The 18,663-nt window shown below is 42.3% G+C and overlaps 2 protein-coding genes across 2 annotated transcripts; one reads left to right on the top strand and one right to left on the bottom strand.

The window, feature by feature from the left end:
- Positions 1-693: 693 nt before the first annotated feature.
- On the bottom strand, positions 694-7,425 carry LOC136428763 (sialin-like). Its single transcript, XM_066418505.1, has 12 exons — positions 7,303-7,425; positions 5,283-5,486; positions 4,662-4,784; positions 4,322-4,435; positions 4,119-4,206; positions 3,803-3,889; positions 3,245-3,372; positions 2,824-2,973; positions 2,379-2,511; positions 2,112-2,225; positions 1,795-1,922; positions 694-1,493 (listed from the first exon to the last, which is right to left on the bottom strand). Exons 1-12 carry the CDS (start codon positions 7,321-7,323, stop codon positions 1,284-1,286), a joined length of 1,500 nt encoding a protein of 499 aa, XP_066274602.1. The 5' UTR covers positions 7,324-7,425; the 3' UTR covers positions 694-1,283.
- Positions 7,426-9,624: 2,199 nt separating this feature from the next.
- LOC136426997 (sialin-like) lies at positions 9,625-17,289 on the top strand. The gene is made up of 10 exons (XM_066415717.1): positions 9,625-9,769; positions 10,262-10,368; positions 11,058-11,145; positions 11,462-11,548; positions 11,962-12,086; positions 12,366-12,518; positions 13,051-13,180; positions 13,876-13,997; positions 15,279-15,398; positions 15,926-17,289. Exons 1-10 carry the CDS (start codon positions 9,625-9,627, stop codon positions 16,136-16,138), a joined length of 1,290 nt encoding a protein of 429 aa, XP_066271814.1. The 3' UTR covers positions 16,139-17,289.
- Positions 17,290-18,663: the final 1,374 nt, after the last annotated feature.

Here is an 18,663-nt window from a genome sequence, read left to right on the forward strand (position 1 = left end):
CATAGGATATTGGAGATTCTTTTTTTCGTTCTCACCTGCTGACGCTGACTCCAGTCAGAAGCTCTGACACCGAAACGTCAGCAGATGAGAATTACTGGTTGTGAAAAAAAGAATCTCTTATATCCAATCAAGGACATTATATAGTGTCCTTGATCCAATGAATTATTTTGTTCTTTCAAATCTTCGTGAAAGACTTTGAAAAACCTCGCTCAGGGCTCGAAATACATATAGTGGAAGGAATAAGTTTACCAGTACGTTTTACGATAGGAAAGGATGCATTGTATGGCATTATCCGTTTTCTATTCGCTCATTTTGTAGCTTCTTTGTCAGATTTAAAGTATGGTCGTAAACTTGCTATTTTCAAAACTGACGACAATTGATGAGCGCGTGGATGCCATTCATATAACAAGTCAGTGTGGCCTGGCGTGGGTGGAAAGTGGAAAACAAAAATGTGGGTCGATGTCAGATATTAGGAACATGTCAAATCATCGTTAAAGAGGAAATGGGTAATTTTGTTAATTGTTAAGCTTATGCTGTGTATCACGCTATGTATAGAACATGTATATTTGTTAATCTCTATAGCTGTGTATTATTCCTTTTAGACTATGATGTTATTTTAACATTATAACAATTATGAAATAAATGAACATGATTTGCGTATTGTTGACACTACTGAATTCTGGATAATGCAAAATTTATGCAACATTTAATAAGTTATTATAAGGTAAAACTTTAAACTGCAAAATTTCATCAGAATACCATTTGTTATTTCCTGATATGAGTAAACAGGGCTTAACGAAATGATGTGAAAATCCCTTCATTTCAAACATTATTTGCATCAATCTCCATAATGATAATTATCATTGCTTCGTTTACCTCAGTTTATTTTTGCGACAAGAATCTAATGACTCCAGGCCTTAACTATAGGTTTAGAATACGAAATTACTTAGATCACTCTACTTATTGGAATATCAATTCACAGCATTCCATACAATAAAAGAGAATGAAGAACAAATCAAATACTGGTGTGTGACTTCTTTGATGTAACATTACTTGGGAACTAATTGAAAAGTGTACATCTCCGCCCTTCCTTCGCGTCATTCTCTTAAAAATGCCAATAGTATGTAGAGGTACATTTGAAAATTAGGATATGGCAAAATATGACTTGTAACGTAAACCTAAACATATGGAACGGTTGTGTAGAATATGTGTTATGGCAAAGATAGTCGTGTACGAAATTACAACGTCAAACTATCCCTGTTGGTGTAATGCAGCCTTCGGATTCACTCTTCTCTAGTTTCTTCCTTGTGCCTTTGGTTTTCGGTGTTTGGGATGTCCTCGAGGAAGAAGACGTCTGGATCTGCACTACTTTCGTCCGGCGCCTTTGCCCAAGGTTGAATGTCTGTTCGCAAAAGCAGGAGGACAACTATTCCTCCTAAAACGTATATCGCTGCGCCAATCCAGAAGATGTTCATCCAAGCCTCCCTAGTTTGCTAAAAGAGAGGATATTTATTAAGATTCGATTCGGCAACATGATCAGTATACCCTTTACACCCCAGAGTACAGTTAAAAAAGAAATATGCGAACAATGGCCAATAGCACAATACACTACAAGAAATGACAATGATAACACAATAACAGTAATGACATCTAAACAACCAGACGTATGAAACACACGGTGAATGATTTTAAACATGAATTAATGTTACCAAAGGTGAACGACAGAATATCATAAATTTTACATCATAAGAATTTCACGTAAAAAAACAGTTCTAAGGATGGGGTGTCACTTACGTTGTTGTTGGTCATAGCACCGATGATTTCGGGCGCAACGAATCCTGGGATGGTCCCGAACACGTTGGTGATCCCGAACAGTATGCCTCCGAACCTCGGGGCGATCTCGATGTGACAGATCTTAAACCCTACACAAGAAGGAAGCCATGTTGGATTTAACTGCAAAATCCCTTTCTTGAAGCATTTATCCAAGACATGGAACTGTAGCAACTTAATAAATCAAAACAGTGACATAACTTTACACTTGTCTGTCAGCAGTTCCGATAAATCGATCGATATGACCCTGAGTGTGCTGTAGTGTTTCTGCGCATGCTCACCTGGTGTTGAAAGTCCACCAAAGCCCGCTGACAGAGCCAACATCGCCACTGCGGCTGCGCGGTCGCACCCCACAAATCCAGAGATGATCAGAAAGACGGCGGGGAGGAACTGTCCTGTTTGACGGTAGAATGTTCGTATACAACTTTAGAATGTAAAAAGTTGTTTTTGATTTTTGTGTGGTTTCACAACACGTAGATTGAATTAGCTTTCGTATTGTCTGCAAGAACAAAATTTCGAACTTAATAGTTAGAGACTTTAGTACCAACCCAATGACGTCAGTAGTCTACGAGAGTTCAAGGTGTCCAAGATATCACGTGACCTGATGACGTCAATGATCCAGCCTCCAGTGACAGTGAACACCCAGATGGTCAGAGGCGACAGGGCGGAGAGAAGGCCATTCTAGGAAAAAGTAAAGAGTAGTATTGGAGATGTTGTACTGTCCCTGGTACTGAATAAGACATCAAGTACTGCTACACTGTCTCTGGTACTGAATAAGACATCAAGTACTGCTACACTGTCTCTGGTACTGAATTAGACATCACGAACTACTGTGCTGTCCTTAGTGCTGAATAAAACATCAAGAACTGCTGCACTGTCCTTGGTGCTGAAAAAACATCAAGAATTGCTACACTGTCCTGCGTGCTCAATAAGACATCAATAACTGCTGCGCTGTCCCTGGTACTGAATAAGGACGCTGACGCGTTTATGTACCTCCGCGATGTTGAATCCCAGGATGGCGTCCATGTAATTGGGCAGGTTCGTCAGCATAGTGTAGTTTCCCCAGTTGTTACAGAAGTGACCAATCAGAAGGCACCACACAACTCTGGATTTGGCAAACTCGAGCCATGGCACTGGGATATCCTATGGAGAAAGAGGAAAGCTTAGACAACAAAATGATGATATTTCTTCATTATCTGTATGCTCGTCCCCATCTGAATACGTGACGATAGTGACAAGTTGCCATATGCAGAGGAAGAGACTATACGATTATGTTATTTTCGGTGAAAGTTTCTGTCAATTACTGGTTGCAAAATCTTACTCTATGCTACGATATACGCACATGTGCCAGCTTCGTACAAGTGCTATCACGAGTTTGTATAAGATAACCAACGAAATAGCCACGTGTAATTACCTCTTGCGTATTTGTGCCGATAGAATTTTCAATGTACTCTCGTTCTTCTTCGGAGATCCTCGGGTGTTCAGCAGGAGAGTCATGGACCAGTAACATCCATGCCACAAACCATACCAGGGACACGATTCCTGATGTAAGCAAGAAATAAACACAAGGCGGATATATTGAGCACCGTATAAACCATGTCAAAATGTTAGCAAAGGCCACCAACGTTACAATGTCACATGAAGTGATAAGGATGATCAGACACATCGATCGTTTGTCAGTGTCATTTCGTTTATCACCTTACAGTTGGAATTATATGTACTATGACCGCGCTCTGTCACGGACTAGGTCTCATGTTGCTATTAATAGAACATATCAAAGAACGTCTAGACATTAAAAATTTCTCCATCCAATGATCGTAAAAGCCCATTCTCATTCCATACTACACACCCTCGTATAAGGCAGATTACCCTTATTGAACTGTAGTTAAGTACCAGTTGATGCCATACTTTGTACATTGTACAGTTGTTGTTCAATAAAGTTATTATTATCATCATATGGTGAGGCCTTTACCTGTGATGTAGAAGACCCATGGCCAGCCGATCGTGTCTATGATGTACCCAGACAGCGCCAGGGCGATCACCGTGCCAACATTCGTGCCTGAAATATATATGGTACGTCTGGCTGTCTGTGTGCTCCATGAATCTGAATATATCGCCGCGCCCAGATAAGAGGACAACTGCTCAAACGAATAAAAAGACTGTTGAAAATAGAATGATTATTGGACAAGTCTCTCATACTAGGGTTTAGCAAGCAATTGCAAAATATGTATCACAAGGTTTGCAAAATCTGCGACTTGGTTTCCAGTTGAATACTTTTATGGTCCTACCTGTACACGTGATGGACAGCAATCTGCTCCGTTCAAGAGGCGGTGCCCACTTCCCCCACATACCGTGATGCGCAGGAAAAATCACGCCCTGAAACAAGGCCAATCATGACTTCAATGTTGACAGTGATAGTGCGAAAATGCCCATTTCAACGAGTTGAGAATAATGTACAAGCGGTACAGATCTATACAGATAGGTGGCGTACCTGGAAGAAGCCCATAAAGAATCGCACAAAGAACAGGAACCAGAAATCCACTCTGGCCGCCACGGGGGTCAGTAGGGTCAACACAGCGCCTATCAGCATGCTTATGCCGTACACCTATGTCACACACAAAATATTAGAAAATCAAAGTTAAACAAACAAACAAATACATAAAAACATTTCGCTTTCAAACTTGTTTGAAAAGTGCATAGTACCTTTGCAATCACTTTATATCTTCAGATGCGAGTACATTATCAGCCATTATAGATCTGTATACATCTTTTCAGAGACTCAAAGATAAGAAGTCTGCAAGAAGAACGCAGGAGTTAGGAGGGATACTCACCTTCTTCCCGCCGAACTTGGTCTCCAGGTATCCCCCAGGCACCTGCATGAAGACGTACCCGTAGAAAAAGGCGCTAAGAATGCGACCTTTCTGTGTCTCGTCCCAGTCGAACTCCCCTTGGCTCTGCGAAAGAGTGGAGAAAGGTTTTTCTTTGAACATTGTTTATTTTGACAGGACTGATACATTGCCTTGATGTTACACTGTATTAGCTGTTCAACAGTCACATGATTCTCGCATTGTAGTCAAGCCCCGCGAATTTTAAGCTATTGGGCTGGCTACATGCACAAGTTTTAAAAGAAGTCGTCTGGTAATGCAACCCCAGCTTCTAATCTTGGTGAGTTGATTCATGAAGAATGTGTTTGGATTAGGGCTATCAGGCCCAGCATCAACTATCGTACTGAGATCTTAGGTATCGTCATTACCTTCGCCAAGAAGGAAAGGCTTATGCTTAAGGTGCCGTGGGTAGAGGTCAGGAAAACGAAGGTCATCATGTTCGATAAAAGGCGGTTTTCTAAGGCACTGCAGCGGTTTTAATATCTCGTCTTCTGGACACGATATGGTTGTGATTTTCGATTGGCAGATAGATCGTACTGCAGATAAAATCGGTGCGATAAGACAAACCGTAGTTTTATTGGCATCAGTTGATCCGAAGCTGAATTCTCCACAGATGCTGGTCGACCCGTCCGTCCCGTTCCCGGCAGCCTCCGGGGTCCTGATCATGGCGACGATGGCGACACTGATGTTGGAGCGGAGGATGTAGGCGTTCATCATCCCCAGGAAGAACATGGCCGTCAGGACGTAACGGGCCGGGACCCATTCACACGGCTGCGGTGGGACAGAAGACAGTTATTAGGGAGAGATAAATCTTTATTGACACAACAAAAGTACAGCGACAGTCTGCTACATCTATGTATTCAGTCAAGTGGATACAAATGAATTAATCTATACATAAATGTATTTGAATACATGTAAATAATATATCAACATGTTCAGTCCAACGTATCATTTGCACAAATAGTTCTAAGGTCTAGACATTCTTTGATATATTTACCTATTTCTACACAGTAATGGTTATCTCGCCCTATAATGTAGTTGAATATATATCTCGAATGGGGCTTTTGAAACAATTTGGAACCCCGTAATAGTAGGTGTTCCTGTCTTCATAGAAATCATTCTACCGCGTCAGATATCTATTGTCGGGAAGATCATAATTGGGGACCTTTTGGATGTTGCCTGTCATCGACGAAGTTCCGCTTTTTATGTTTTAAAAAATACTAGTACTATGAATGTTATGAACGACCATTGTATGAAGGCGAAAAAATATCACAAGTTTGACCAAAAATTTGCTACAACAAACTCAGTGAAAAACATCTCTCACATATGAAGTCCAGTCAAGTCAATTCAAAGTCTTCGGTTGAGTTTCACGAAGGGAATAATTGAAATTGTACATTTCTCAGCGTGTACATTCCACAATATTTGATAGCTGGACACACCACTAGATGGACATGTAAATAGTGTATGTTTGTAAAAAGGTACTACATCGGCGTGTTTTTGTTTGTCTGTTTCTCAATTTGGTCGCTTCAGATAAGAAGTAAACATCTGAACGACGCCTGACAAAAGTAGCTGTTCCTTGTCACAACTTGTTCACGCAAAGCATGACCCTTTAAACTTTGCTCTCCGTTTGTTTATGTTTATCTTAGTCAACGGAGGACAGAAGACATAAATATCGGACGACAGGCAAAAACCTTCAAAAGCTAACATTGCCCAGCGATATCTAAATACCGAGTGTCAGAACATTGGGATTGGTGATCACATATTAATAAGGATCAATAATTCTAGCAAGTTACGTACTATCCTGTTAACCATCTTACGGGTCGACTTACTTTAAGGGTGTTTTACCGAGGCATAGGCCTTTTTCTGACAGCTTATCTTTCCAGGCGGCCTTTCTGATTGCCTTCTCCTCCCCCTCCCCCATCCATAGGGATAGATGTCAACATCCTGTACCAAAATCCAGACATTAGAGCACAGCCATCTGTCCTTAGCCAATCAGGAGCGGGTATTTTGCTGTTTGAAATCCACATACACAGCCAAAGTTAGTTAGAGCACCTCTCTCCCTTGAGGCAGAGGTGCTCTAGCATAAAGTCTGGCTCTCCATTGGCTGAGACCATATCCCAGGTTGGTTATAGCACCTCTGCCTCAAGGGAGAGCAAATAATGGTCACTCCTTGGTACTCGCCTGTCACCTCAACTGAACCACAGAAGTAAAACCACATGTGGACTGGGGATTATTTTAAGAAAAAGAGATTCACAAACCCAAACATTCATATTGGCATATTGTGTTTGTTTCAGTGTATATGTCAAACTATTTCCCAATATGTATGCTTAGCTTTGCTTCGGATGGCTGTGCTCTAAATCAGTTCAAGGATGGACGGGCTTGTTTGTGAGGATATATCAGAGCCCGCCTCCCACGGAGCTTGTTGGCATCCTCGGGCTACGCCCTCGGGACGCCAACAACCTCCTCGGGAGGCGGGGCTCTGATATATCCCCACAAACTCGCCCGCCCATCCTTGAACTAATACATAGAATCGCTGACTATGCAAGTTCACGTAAGCACTACTTATCATTGGGACGTGGGAACATACCTTCTTTTTAAACTTTGCCATGAAGCCTTCTTTAGTCGTAGAGCCCAGAATGACAAAGCTTCAAGAGTGAGTAGACCCCGAGCTACACCCTGTAGCTAAAATGTGACGGGCACTGCTCTCCCGGCCTCCCTGTAAACAAGTAGCCATTTATTAACTTGTCGACCCCAATCTTTGACAGTACACATGTGTGGCCCAGGCATAGCTAGTTTCAGGACAAGCTTTTTGCTCAATGGTCTACATCCTCTACTACATCTTGAATTGTCTCTCACACATATATGCAAACAAACCAAAGTTGGTTTTAGTTCAAAGACAGTAAAAACTCATGAGCATGACTACACTCAGTTTGTTGATAACATTGTTTACTCCAGAAACCTTTACCATCCAATGGTTGTCCTTCGTTTGACCCAACAGACCTTCAAGCCTGTTAATGATTATCACAGATTAAATCTCATGCCAAAATCTGGCAAAGAGGTTGTGCACTTTGTCACCACAGGGCCACAAGAGAACAGGCACAGAAAGGACTGTGAAAGTTGTATACAAACAGGCGAGTCTTGCAAAATGGGGTGCATCAAACAGGTAAGGGACCCAAGATTCTTTCAATGACATAAGACATCGGGTCATACTATATTGTATGTTGGGGTGTGTGGTGGGTGTGGTGTTTGTGTCAGTGTGTTAAGGTCAGTTATGTAGGGTAGAACAAATGTCAACCGGGCTTGAATCCTTCCATAATTGTTACATCTGAAACACTGCAACCTTTGGCAGACGAGGAAGGCGCATTTGTGCCATTTTTTCTCTTAAACACTTGTATTCAACTTCAACTTCTGAGTGAAAGGCACAAATCGTTGAACTGTTTGATCGGTGTAAACATATATATATCTTCTTGCCAACCCCGCCCCCAAAGATGTCAAAACACTGCCCACTCTGAGTCTCTTGGGTTTCTTGATGTCCAACAATTTAGGTCAGTCGACGTGCGATGGACGGATATCACTGACCAAAGTGCTGTTGTGGAAATTGAAAGAGTTCTAGAAATAGAGATATTGTATCATTTGGTCTCGCAGTTCAATACTAGATCTTACTAGTACGGTTGCCGCCTTTGAATGCGTTCTATAAAGAGAAGGTCGTTTCTACTATCAACTTTCTGTCCTGTTTGATTTTCAAAATGGTAAGACACCGATCGTCAGTAGGAAGTCCACTAGCACTTCCGTATTGTCTCCAAGTAGATTTTAGGAACGAAGATCGTAACATGCTTTCAAACACGTCTCGCGTTTCTGACACACAGGACTTCCAGAGTTAGAAAGTGACTATTTTCTTCCCAGCATCTGCTTGGAGATTAACCCCCAATTAACATTAATCCTCCAGGTTACATAAATCCGCCACAAAAAACAGCGGGTTTGAGATATCTCTAGTGCAGCACCCCCAGGTATGCACAGTTTAGACATACAGGAGTGTATTATCCTGGGGGACTTTGGGTTGGAGGTCTGTATCTTTTCAGGGTGGCGGAATTATGTACCCTGGTGGAAATATGTTAGTAGATTACGGTTACCGCCATTTCCCCCATGATTTCATTCCAGACGCAGGGATGTGTTCACGCCCGCCATATCCTGGTGGTGGCCTGGTTCTGGGCCTTCGCAAATGTGTACATCCTGAGAACCAACCTCAGCGTCGCCATCGTCTCCATGGTCAAGAGTAACTTCTCGGCATCGGCGGCCAGCGAGTGTACCGGTGCACAGAACAACACGCCCCCTGCCGGCTGGAGCGTGAGTTGAGGGGAAAATTTCTTGGTTATAGGATTTTGGATTGGGGGTTTGGGACATCATCTAAACTGTATCTCTATTTTTCATGGAGAAAACTAGGTCATCATGTCTACCTGTTTCATTTCTGTTTTTAGTTTTGTGACATTCTAGATTTGGAAATGAATGATAAATGTGAGTACACTACTAGGTACCTGAAACAGCATCATGCTTTACAAAGGAAGGCAAAAGAACAAGACGAAGTGTTTGAAACATGTTGCTCATGAAAACTGCGCAGAACTAGAAAGATTGTGTTGGGTGAAGTTAAGAAGTACATGACTCATGAATAAGGATAATTTTAGCTTAGTTATATTATAGCAGATCAAGAGCATTCACATAACAAACTTTAATATAGGTTATAAATGATGATATTGTATTAACAAGGAGGTTGGTATTACCAAAGACCAACAGTGTAAACGAACGATGGCAGTCTTGTCAGTGCAGTTGAATTAGTCTATGGGATGTCAAGCTACAAATGTGGCCAATAAGAACCTTTTCTGAACTTGAAGTTTCTAATACTGCTTCATGTACAATGTCTGCATCACAGGAAGACGGCGAGTTTGAGTGGGATGAGTGGGCCCAGGGCCAGGTGCTGTCCGGGTACTTCTACGGCTACGTCTGCACGCAGATATTTGGCGGGTGGCTGGAGACAAGACTTGGCGGAAAGATAGTATGTGGTGGGTACCGACATTCACAAGGTTGTTTTCAAACACAGGAATTACACAAAATATCTATTGTATTTAAAATAGCCTTATAGGTCTATTTCTTCATGCCTACAAATTGTATGCCATCGCGTATGTATTACAGACGCAAACCGGTGAATGGCAGTCTCTGAAGATGACTTAAATTGATACCAAGAGGCTATGATATCCGTATTCATATTGAATCTCCGGGTCACACAGTTTCGTTGGGTGTGTTAATATTCTGGATATCGAACATGATTACTTTGTGAGAGGAGTAAAGGAGGCAATCTTCATCAGGGCGCTCTAAACCTCTCTCAGCCGGGACGAGGGACGATATCGACTTCCGACGACATTTGACCCAGTGCTGACGTCATACGTACAGAAAGAGGACTGAGCGATGCAATCCAAAATTCCGGCGAGTCCAATTTCTGAGTTGGAGAACAGTTTATTTCTTCATAACCAATGATATTGCGCCCTTCAATCCAGGTACCAGTCAGCTGTTAGGAGGCCTGTTCACGTTACTGACCCCAGTAGCGGCGCGGGGCGGAGTGTATGCTCTCCTCGCAATCAGGATTCTGGTGGGCTTTGTCGCGGTATGGGGCAGTTTTGTGACATAATACTCATCTTACCTTAGGTCTTCCTGTGCCTACAGGCGCATTGGCAGCAAGTTACAGTATGTGTCTTTTTTAATAAGGCATGTCAGTCATATCTCAATCAATCAATCGATCGATCGATTTCAATCAACCAACCAACCAACCAACCAAATAACTAATCAATCAATCAACCAACCAACCAACCAACCAATCAATCAATCTCAATCAACCAACCGATCGATCAATCAATCAATCTTTACTTGAAATAGAAACTCACTTACTTATGCTAAGGTCACAATTCCCAACCCGGCGCCTGGCCAGGCAGTTTGCGGGAACGAAAAGTATGATATGAACGACAACAAAACACACAAAAAAGTGCAATCTTGAGCACCATTTTTGTATATTCTTGATATGAATTGTTTAATTTTCGTCCACGCCAATAGCCCGGCCGGGCCCCGATTTGGAAATCTGACCTTAGCATTACTTGGGACCTTTGCCCGGTCGGAGCATAGGCCACCGATGTTCCTCCATTGGACTCGTCTCTGGGCCTTCTTTCGGAGGTCGCGGGAAATTAAAGCTTGCAGACAGATAAAAGAGCTCTCGTAAAACAATCAATTCAGAACTCTTGATGTTTTAGAAGGGTATACATGTACATGTAGTTATACTGTAAACAATCACGTCTGTTACAGGGCATAACGTACCCGACACATCATGGCATGTGGGGTAAATGGGCACCTATCTACGAGAGGAGCAGGCTCATGTCTATAACCATGGCGGGTAAGTCAGCTACAGTTCTTACAAACCTAGTAGACCTTACGAAAGTCGCTGTGCTTTTGTTGTGTCAATATAATGAAGATCTTCTTCTTCTCTAAATGCTTGAAATTTTCTGACAACTATTGGTGTATAGTTTGAATGTCAATAGTACATGTCGAGTTTGTGGAATTAGTTTTTGACTGACAACTTTTCAAGAAGACACAACTTGAAGTGCCGCAAACACAACGTCCTGATCTTCAGCTTGAGGGCTGTATTAGAAACCTGTGCTGTGTTTATTTTACGTAAGGACAGGTAATGAGACATGATCTTTTCCACTTAGGTGCGAACTTCGGGACAGTGATTGTTCTGCCGCTCTCTGGATACCTAGCGGACACGTACGGCTGGGAATCTGTCTTCTACGTCACAGGTAAGTCATTCAACTTTCACGGTCAAGTACCAGTTCGGGATTCTTACCACGACAGAGGGTGATGAGGTTTTGGGTCTTAAAGAATGCATTGCTCATAATGTTCGGAGATCGCATCTCCACAAAGAATATGGGAGAGCAGTGCAAAGTTCATTCAAGGACACGTCGTTTGTAGACATCGTACGATCGTCATTCGATCGGAAATTGAGGACATTCTTGGGATAGTCGCCCATGTGTCCTGCAAAATTCGTCTGTCTTGTTACAGAAAAGTCTGTTGTAGACCCTTGCCGGCAGTTGGTTCTGACACAGCTTGCTTTAAACTTCTACTGAAGGCATCAAAACCGTACGACGACCTAAGACGAATGTGACCGCGTCGTTTGGAATGCCGGTCTAACCTAAGATTGTGTATGTTTCAGGCTGCATCCCCATCCTGTGGTTCGTGTTCTGGGTCATCTTCGTGTACGACTCTCCCTCCAGTCACCCAAGGATCGACCCGGAGGAGGCCAAGTACATCGAAAGTCACATCGAGACCAGAGAAGTGGTAAGAGACCAAACGTGTCAGTTGATATTGCATTAACAGAAACCTGTACTTTTAACTATCGTACAAAACACTCAAGATTTGTTAGGAAATGTCATTTAATGAACGACTATAAAGTAAGCTGTCAGCCACCAGAGAGCCTGTGCCAGACGTAGACATCGCCCTTAAATCTTTGTTCGCAGAGCCAAGCCACAGAGAAGAGTGAGAAGAAAATAGGGTATAGAAAATCATACGAAACGTTCTTCCAATGATACAATTCATGTAAAATTTCCCCTGTACTAGAAAAGTCCGCCCGTCCCATGGCTGAAAGTGGCCCGATGTGTGCCGCTCTGGGCCATCGTGATCGGCCATACCTGCTCCAACTGGGGCTTCTACACCATGCTGACCAACCTGCCCACCTACCTGAAGCAGATCCTGGGATTCGACATCAAGGCGGTACGTAGTAGAAGCTCCTGTCACACATGGCCGACCATGGCCTCCCGACATAGACCCTCCCAGACCATGCAAGGAAACTAGTTGTGAGGAAGGTCATCTGCGTTGGTCGGCGAGATTGCCTACTAATCTTTACACGTCGTCTGTGACCGCCAACTATATATATCGAGAAATCAAGGTCGGGAAAGTCATATTCTTCTTGTATACAATTATAGCTGGAGCTAGAATAGGATGGAATCCAGGCTATTCCCAACCTAACCGATCCTAACCCAGTGCAGACCTTGGAACAGTGTCGTTGGAAGGTCCCGAATCCGTGACAGGAGCTTCACGCAGGTCGTGCTGGTTAGGTGTAGCGCTGACATAACAGTTTAGTAAAACAGTTTATCTCAAGGGAGACGTCAATAGTAGAATATTATGTTTCGATGCCGTAACGTTTTACCGCAGAAAATTCTATTCAGCCATAATATGAATCATTAAAAAAAATCTCCATGAAATGACGTTTGCACTTTGCTTGTTTGTTTCTTAAAAAATTTAGAACGGTTTCCTGTCTGCCCTTCCTCACCTGGCCCTGATGCTGTTCGTGATGACCGGAGGATTCGTCACTGACTACATCAGGAAACACTGGGTCAGCACCCTCACCGCCCGCAGGATCATGACTTTCCTCGGTACGTACAATGTATGACGGGACAGAGCCTCTCAAGCGGACTAAACAATATACCTCGAGGAGGATCTGCTTTATGCTGAGGTCACGATTCCATTGGAACCTGGGGCCCGACCGAACAATTAGCGGGAACAAAAAGAATGATATTAAAAAAAAAATGCCAAAAATAATCTTTCGCACCATTTGTGTATATTCGTGATATGAATTGTTTAATTTTCGTTCGCGAAAACAGCCCGACCGGGCCCCGGTTTGGAAAACTGACCTTAGCATAACCAGGCTGAGATTTCCAGTTTTGTAGGCGTGACGTCCAATCAACGGTTATCAGCCAATCAGAGAATCACCTAGATGTTTTCTTTGGGTAAAGCTGATTCTCTGATTGGCTGACAGCTGGTTTGAGGTAATGTCCACAATATTGGAAAGCTCAGCCCGGTTTAGCCTGCCCAAGGTATATTGTATAGGCCGAGGGTGAGGCTCTGCATAGGAGAATGGGTAGGAAGAGGTGGAAAGCAGGGAGAAATAGATAAAGGTACCGAATACATGAAAAGAAATGGGATCTATATGATAAATTTAACATCAAAAATCATCATAATTATATACAATGCAAACTTAAACCGCATGCCTAGGTTAGATAACACCAGAAAACAGCACTCGCAAATACTACTGAACAGTGTATTCTACCTCCATGTCATATCATACTAGGCCAAATCCCACCGGCCATTTTCTTCGTGTTGGCGGGATACGTGGGCTGTGACAGGGCTGCAGGTGTGGCGATGCTCGCCCTGTCTGTGGCGTTTGGAGGACTGGCTGTCCCTGGATTTAAGGTATACTGTAGCGATTATGATCGATCCTACATTAGCATGGTATATGAAATAAGGCTATCTACCATTATTAGATGACGTCGACCAATCAGAAGCCTTCATTGCCCATGTGTTATGACGCCATAACACACCTGTTCGACCGTTCCTTTATGTAGAGGGGGAGGTTATCTTTTTGTTAACATTCGTATAATTTTTTTTGTTCCCAAAAATGTTTACTATCTTAGAATAAATCAAATATTTTGTAAGCATATGACAACATAGCATAAGCCATTTCAATACAAGTCAAATCTAAACGGGCGGAAAGAAAACAGTATTCAGACACCCAGCAGGGAGGAATGACGATAATAGATAATAGAATAGATTTGAAAAAGATTTGACATGCCAAGATTGCAATGTTATTAAATATTATCTGTGGACATTTTGGTTTTCAAAATGAAATCTATCATCCTTTGTACAAAAAGGACAAATGTAAATTCTGAAATTCTTAGTATAAGGGATCTATGCGTCATACAGGAATTGTGTACTCTTTTAAGGGTCAGGTTGGATAGGCAATATGATAATAACGTTAATGACCCGCCTATTCCTCGGTGTATAATATATGGTGAAATAACGCCTGGCCATGTGCTATAACCACCTCATAAAACCACCGCGTTCGCTTCGCTCACTCTGTGGTTTTATTCAGTGGTTATAGCACATGGGTAGGCGTTATGACACCATATACATCTCAGGGCGGGTCATTAACCCTTAATTAACGAATGACGACCATAGCATGGCAAGGACACGAGATATCAAAACCAGAACGTTTACTGCAGTATCTTAGAAAGACGCCATATTCGGACTTGTTCTTCGTCTTGCCAGCACCTACCCATAGACCAAATATAAAGATCCATCAGCACATTCTTGTGTTATGCTGTCCACAAACAAACAAACTAGATATACCCTAATTCGCAGAAAAAGAGGGTCGAGGGAGGGGTGAATGGTGGCAGTTTGGAAACTCGTGTTCTTGGTACAACTTGTAGGTTTTCAATGTTACTCATAATTCCTAAAAGATTGACGTCATGCGGCAAATCATCAAGGTCGGCGCTGGGCATAGCCGTGACGACTGATAGCCCATACAACATGTTATACAGGCTATGTTATAACCTAGCACTGCAAGCAAGAGAAGCCCTTCTTCAGTCGCCACGGGTAGTATGAGATCAGTACGACACTGATACTTGGTCTAAAATATCGATTTGAATTACAGTATACGTTATGATAGACAAAGGCGCCATGTGTTGTTTTCAGTTGTCCCATGTTGAGTTGGCCCCCCGGTTCGGAGGAATCCTGTACGGCATCACCAACACGTTTGGTAACATCCCCGGCTTCGTCACACCGCTGGTGGTCGGCGCACTCACCAACAATAATGTAAGTCAGTCTGATATTGTCATCTATTTGTGTTCATGTTAGATATAACGTTATATCTAATTCGTTAGAATCAACGTTGGAGCACGGCCAGAGGTTAAATCATTTTGCACTTGCCAACCGGTTTACAGCCGAAAATAGGAGACTCTAAATATTAGTATCTCACTGGACTGGAGCGCCTTGGTGACCTCCCTGCGACCTAAATTGGATTTGTGTTACCCTTGACTTTCTATTGGGAATATGATGCAAACTGTACAAAGGGGATCTATTCGTCTTTTTATCCTGATTCGTGTACCCAAACCCTGACATGATTAATCCACAAAACGCGAACGCCCAAAACTGCATGATTTTCTACGTACTTCTCTGCGAGGGTTTGCTATTTGCCTCCAGCTCAGAACGGATTCTCCCAAATTGATCATTTATCTCTCAAACCACTGCAGGAGGTAAATTATTTTGGACATCATGGAGCATAGTATAGTAGGCTTATCAACCTTAACGTATGGTTTTCTTGAACACTTTTCGCCCTCCAGCAAACCCGGGAGGCGTGGCAGACGGTGTTCTGGATCGGCGCGGGTATCTACGTGTTCGGCGGGCTGGTGGTACTGGTGTTCCTGCGGACGGACGTCCAGGAATGGGCCAAGGACCCGGAGGGAGAAAAGGGCCCGGAGGGAGAAAAGGGCCCGGAACCCGGCGATCTCGCTTCTGACAATACTTCAACAAGAAGCAGCACAACTCGTCTGTAAACGTTACATGATAACTCTTAAATAATCGCTGAATAGTTTAAAGTTGGTAATTCAATGGTCAACAAATCTAGACTTATGGAAATGGTTAAACTGTTCTCCAACTCAAACATTTTCGACTGAATCCCTAAGTTTTCATCAGCTCTCTGACCCAATCGCTCTGGACACGTGACTTGTCGCACATGTGACGTCAGCAAAGGGTCAAAGGTTGTTCAGGGTCGATATCGCCCCATGAACTTTGTTAACCACTAGGACTTTATCAACCAATGGTGTGAATGTTTCAACGTAATTCAAATGATACTTGTAACAAAGCTCTACCCTAACCAGGTATTTGTGTGTAAGAACTGTATCATCCTAGGAGATCTAATGAATATGGATCATAATCAACTAAAAGACTGAGGTCTCTGTAACAAGTGGCTGGATTGTAGTAGATCAAAGGTAGATTGAAAGTTAGGTTATGGCTTGTCTCTACTAGTAACTGTTAATGTAACTGGTGATTATTCTACTAACTTAGATCATACTTAGTAAATACATGTATATCATAAATCAAAGTATTGTAAGATCTAACCAATAGCTACTTTTCCATTTATGAATAAAGACAAAGATTTGGTACGTTTTCAACTTTTAATTCAAGGGGAAATATAGCAAAGTCAAAGACTACACATATATACCTGAATGTTGTCCATCATGTCAAGACCTAATAATGTATATGAGCAATATGAAAATGATCAAATGATCTGGGCAATATAAACGTTGAGCAAAGACAAAGGGCTGAAAGTCAAGGAAAGTTTTCTGTTGTGCAGAGAAGCCCTAAAGGAAATGGCTTGCCGACTGGATTGGAGGTTGCTCTCTACAGCAAAAATAGGGATGCTTACTTTCAGGGAGTAGCTCTACATATTACTATTATTGGTTGACGTAAGGTCATTAGTAACGCCAGAGATTCCTGCGCAAGACTGTGCTAGAGTCGTTACTGCCATGATCCTTTACGCAGAAACGTTACATCGACACCACTAAAAATGTGACCGGTACCGCTTAAATGGCCTTCCTGTAAACAAGTAGCCATTTATTAACTTGTCGACTCCAAATGTGTGCCCCATGTAGGCATAGCTATCTTCTGATGCAGGGTGAGTTTGCATACATGATGTAGGATATGTCTACAACATGTTGATTACCTTCGCCGGGAATGTATACATTCGCGGTAAGGTTATGTTATCGGTTACGCCAGCTGTAAAGTGGGTCCGTATGTATGTCGAGATCATAAGTCGAGAGAACTTTGACGGATCTTGCTGATTTTTGATAGGTAAGTGGCGGCTGTGGGAACGAAGGTCAAGTTCGAAAATGGTTAACCTGGCGTTTTTCTAAAGTGCTCCAGTGGACTTTTTTTGTTAGTGTGTTTGTATGTAGACAACATAACTCGACGTATTGATGATGGATCTGCATGATTTTTGGTGGGTACGTAGAGATTGCGAAAACAAAGCTCAAGTTCAAAAATGGGTCACCTGGCATTTTCCTGCGGTACTGCAGTGGGCTGTTTATGTATGCGTATTTGTTTGTTGACAGGGTAACTCGAGAAGCTGTTGATGGTTGTGCATGATATTTAGTGAATAGGTAGATTTATGAAAGGGGAAGGTCAAGTTCGATGATGGGCCTCCTAGCGGGTTCTTTGGGTACTGCAGTGTAGCTTCAAAGTTTGAGGTCGAATTTTCTGCAAGTACTACGGTCATGATTTTTGTGTGGTAGATAGTCCATGCCACATAAAGTAAGTTGAGCACGTTTGGGCCCTCTAGCGGCTTGTTTGGAGCTGCAGCGGGTGTTTTTAATTTATTTGTTTTGACCTTGGGACATGAATAAGTAGACTTATGGTCAACGGATCGTCTTGACTTATGGTATGTAGATACCTCGATTAATGATTTACATAATTGAATATTCATTATGCAAATCAGGAGCTAATTTGCATAATTAGCAAGGAAAGTTTATAAATCTGCTGCCTTTCAAAATAGGACTCTCAAACATGTGACATATATAGCTGAAAAAGAGAGAGGTATCGATAGATACCAATAATGCTAGTAGCTACCTATTTTGCATAATTAATGAGAAAAAAAATTGAAAATACCACAATAGTAAATGATTGGAATTTCATTCTTGTATCATTAGGAAGCTAAGTAAAGGTGAACAATATCAGACAAAAATCAAGCATGACAAGGCCTCATTAACATAATTTATAAGGAAATGTCTACAATTCCCTTTCAATTTGCTATTTTTAAGTCTATATATTCAGGTTAAGTTGCACTGACAGTTGACCTAGTTTACCGGAGCAGGCTCCCTGTGAGACGTCCCTGGAGGACACATGTGATACTTTACTTGCCTGGTGCAGGGCTCTGTTGGGAGAACTCGTGTAGGTATAGGTATGGGTTTGTTTTAAACTTTGAAAGAGAATAGCTCAAGAAGGTGATGACGGATCGTCATGATTTGTAGGGATGTACATAGTTTGAGTGATGATTTACATGATCGTATAAGAATCATGCAAA

Source organism: Branchiostoma lanceolatum, chromosome 2, assembly GCF_035083965.1.
Source record: "Branchiostoma lanceolatum isolate klBraLanc5 chromosome 2, klBraLanc5.hap2, whole genome shotgun sequence".
NCBI lineage: Eukaryota > Metazoa > Chordata > Leptocardii > Amphioxiformes > Branchiostomatidae > Branchiostoma > Branchiostoma lanceolatum.